Source organism: Chrysochloris asiatica, unplaced genomic scaffold, assembly GCF_000296735.1.
Source record: "Chrysochloris asiatica unplaced genomic scaffold, ChrAsi1.0 scaffold00146, whole genome shotgun sequence".
NCBI lineage: Eukaryota > Metazoa > Chordata > Mammalia > Afrosoricida > Chrysochloridae > Chrysochloris > Chrysochloris asiatica.
Window position 1 is genome coordinate 1,455,020 of NW_006408664.1, and position 2,983 is coordinate 1,458,002.

The 2,983-nt window shown below is 33.2% G+C and overlaps 1 protein-coding gene across 1 annotated transcript in view; it reads left to right on the top strand.

Moving 5' to 3' along the window:
* The window catches only part of RNGTT (RNA guanylyltransferase and 5'-phosphatase), a 385,215-nt gene that overhangs the window by 80,651 nt on the left and 301,581 nt on the right, over positions 1-2,983 (top strand). The window contains exon 7 of the mRNA XM_006870664.1: positions 2,160-2,269. Coding sequence (XP_006870726.1) covers positions 2,160-2,269 — 110 coding nt within the window. The remainder of the gene's footprint in view (positions 1-2,159; positions 2,270-2,983) is intronic.

A 2,983-nucleotide genomic window follows, 5' to 3' on the forward strand; every position in this document is an offset into this window, starting at 1 on the left:
CCGTTGGGGGGGTGGGGGGGAATTTCAGGGTATGCCTTTTGGTTGGGTGATGATGCATGGATGGGATGGTAACTATGGCAATGAAATGATGTATGATAGAATGAATGTAAAACCAATGTTCTCCCATGTAAACTATCACACAATTCACAATAAAACATTTATTTAAAAAAACAAAAAAAAGGGTCCAGAAGTAGAAATTTCATTGTCTGGTAAGGAGAAGCACATAAAATGCATTGCCATTGTGTTCATTCTGACTTATAGCCACACTGTAGGGAAGAACCCTAGGGTTTCCAATACTGTAAATGTTTTTATTTTCTTTTTCCTTTAAGTTGTTTTATTGATGACATAAATAGTGCATAATTAGAGATGTAACAAGGAATCTGCAAACAATTAAGAATTTATCTATTGCCAGCAAAATATAATTATTCTAGGTTCTTTGGATATACAGATATATATTCTTTCACACTAGATAGTTCATATGTAACAAACCTATTTTAGACTGTTTTTAAGTGTGTGTCTACAAAACCTTCAAAGAAAATGAGGGTGCTTCCTTTATTGTAACCCACTGTATTTCCATTGTTACACTATTAATGAGCGTAAATCTTTTTAATATGACAGTATAAATCTTTACAGAAGTGGAATGCCAAGTCCTTCTTTCATAGAGTGTCTGGCTGGTTCTAACTACTGACTTTGTGGTTAACAGTAAACACAGTGTCACCAGAGCTCCTCTGATAAAGAAAGGTGATGATATAGGAGAGGGATGTTGCTCTTTGATACTTTGGCTCTTGATGTCCCTAAAGGAGGCTTATTTAAGTAAAAGAAAGTAGGTGACAGATTGTTACAGTAGCCATAAAGTCAATTCCAACTTACGGCAACTCCATGTATTATGGAGAAGTTCTGCTCCATAGGGGTTTTTGGTTATATTTTTAATGGAAACAGATTTCCAGGCTTTTTTTTCTGCAGTACCACTGGATGGGTTCCAATTGACAGCCTTTAGATTAGCAGCTGAGTGTAAATCGTTTGTGCCATCCAGGGACTTGGAGGCAAATTAGGTAATTAAAAAGTGATGGAGAATTGGGTCAAAAGGTAGGACCACTATCTGATGGAAGGACTCGGGGCTCAAGTTGCCTGGTTTTTGCCAGAAGGTTTGATCTTTACAGCTTGTAAACCATACTTTTATTCCATAGTTAACATTAATAGAGTTGTATAGATTTTGCTTGATGCCAGCCCTCTTATGTGTCTGAAAGTGATTGTAGCATTTAGACTATTTTTTAATTAAAAAAATTTCAGGATTTGTTTGATGTCTAAATTTTCCATCTGTTTCACTTTTCTGTGATATTTTAAAAATATGCTTGCTATGAGATACATTAAGACACTTTATGTAGGTTCTAAGTTAAAGTATTTAGCTTAAAAATTCAATGATAACTAATATATAGTTTAGTTTTCATATTGGTGCATCCAATTCACTGTGAATTAGCCATTTTTCCTATTATATACTCTTATTCTAGTTTAAAAATTTTTATACTCTTACTCAGAGTTAGAGATTTTGTGTTTTTATCCTAAGTTCTATGCCCCACCCATGATTTAACACCTCTCTTCCTCCTCAGGTGAGAAGTATTAGTGAATGGTTATAATATAATCCTGGGTTCAGATTTCATTTCTATCATTTGAATAAATTATACAAGATCATGTATGCCTCTTAATGGATACAGTACAATCTACTTTTCAGATTTACAGATTAGAGAGAATGTATGTAAAATGTGAGATACTCTACCTGGATCTAAGTAGATGGTGGAGACCTTGTTAATGCTTTTGTGATTACTAAGTAGTGTCCGTAGACATCTTTGATGATGCGTACATACTTGGCTACATATGGAGGAGCTTCAAAAAGTTTGTGGGCAAGTGGAATTAAGAAATGATAGAATTTTTCTATGAACTTTTTTGAAGCCCTTTCATCTGTACATTAACCACAAAGCTAAACCATTTTTGTCCTATAAATTTCTAGTTCAGATTTGTGAAAATAAATTTGAACAAGTCAATTTATGAAACAATGCCTTGAAAGAAAATTGTGAAAATAAGCCAATTTGTCTCTTAGTATTATCATGGCAAATAAATGTGAACTTCTTAATGAAATATTTTTCTTTTCCTTTTATTTTAAGGGTGCTATTTTCTTGGAAGGTTTAACTGTTAAAGGTGTAACTCAAGTGACAACTCAACCAAAGTTAGGAGAGGTACAGCAGAAGTGTCATCAGTTCTGTGCTTGGGAAGGGTAATTAACACTTTAATGTTTTAACAACAATTTTTTTCTTACTCTGAAATCCTTAAAATTAATGCAAACATTGATATGTCTTCTTTGTTCTTTGAAGTTTGTATATTACAGAGAGTGCTTGAAAATTATGTCAAACAAGAATGTATTATCAAGGTTTTCTGTAGACAAGCAGTTTAATAATCAGGTTGATTCAAAATTAGATATCTCACATATCTTCCTAAAATAATAGAAAGTTATTATCTAATATTTGTTTTGTATGTTCATATTTGGACTTAAAAAAAAATCAATTTATTAAGGAGGAAGAGGTGAAACTCTTGCCAGTTTTTCTATAATCAGAAATTTGGAAGAAGAATCAGCTGTAAATATGTTCTGCCATACCATGATTTGTAAATATTTATCAGACATTTCATAAGCTAGGACTCCAGGAGAAAGGTCATTTCTTTTATCTGTTCTTGATCTGTGGTAATTTCTATTGATCATTGCTACTTGTGGCAGAAAATTGTAATATAATTTGAACACGATAAAATAGTAGTAGTAATTGTTAAAATTTTGTAGTATAAATTCCTCGTGAAGAACTATAGTGACTTGTACTGCTGTAGGATAAACAATGGACTACTAACCACAGGGTTGGCGGTTCAAACCTACCAGCCCTCCTCAGAAGCCCTGTACAGGGTCACTGTGAGTCAGAACCAACTTGACACTAACTAACAACAT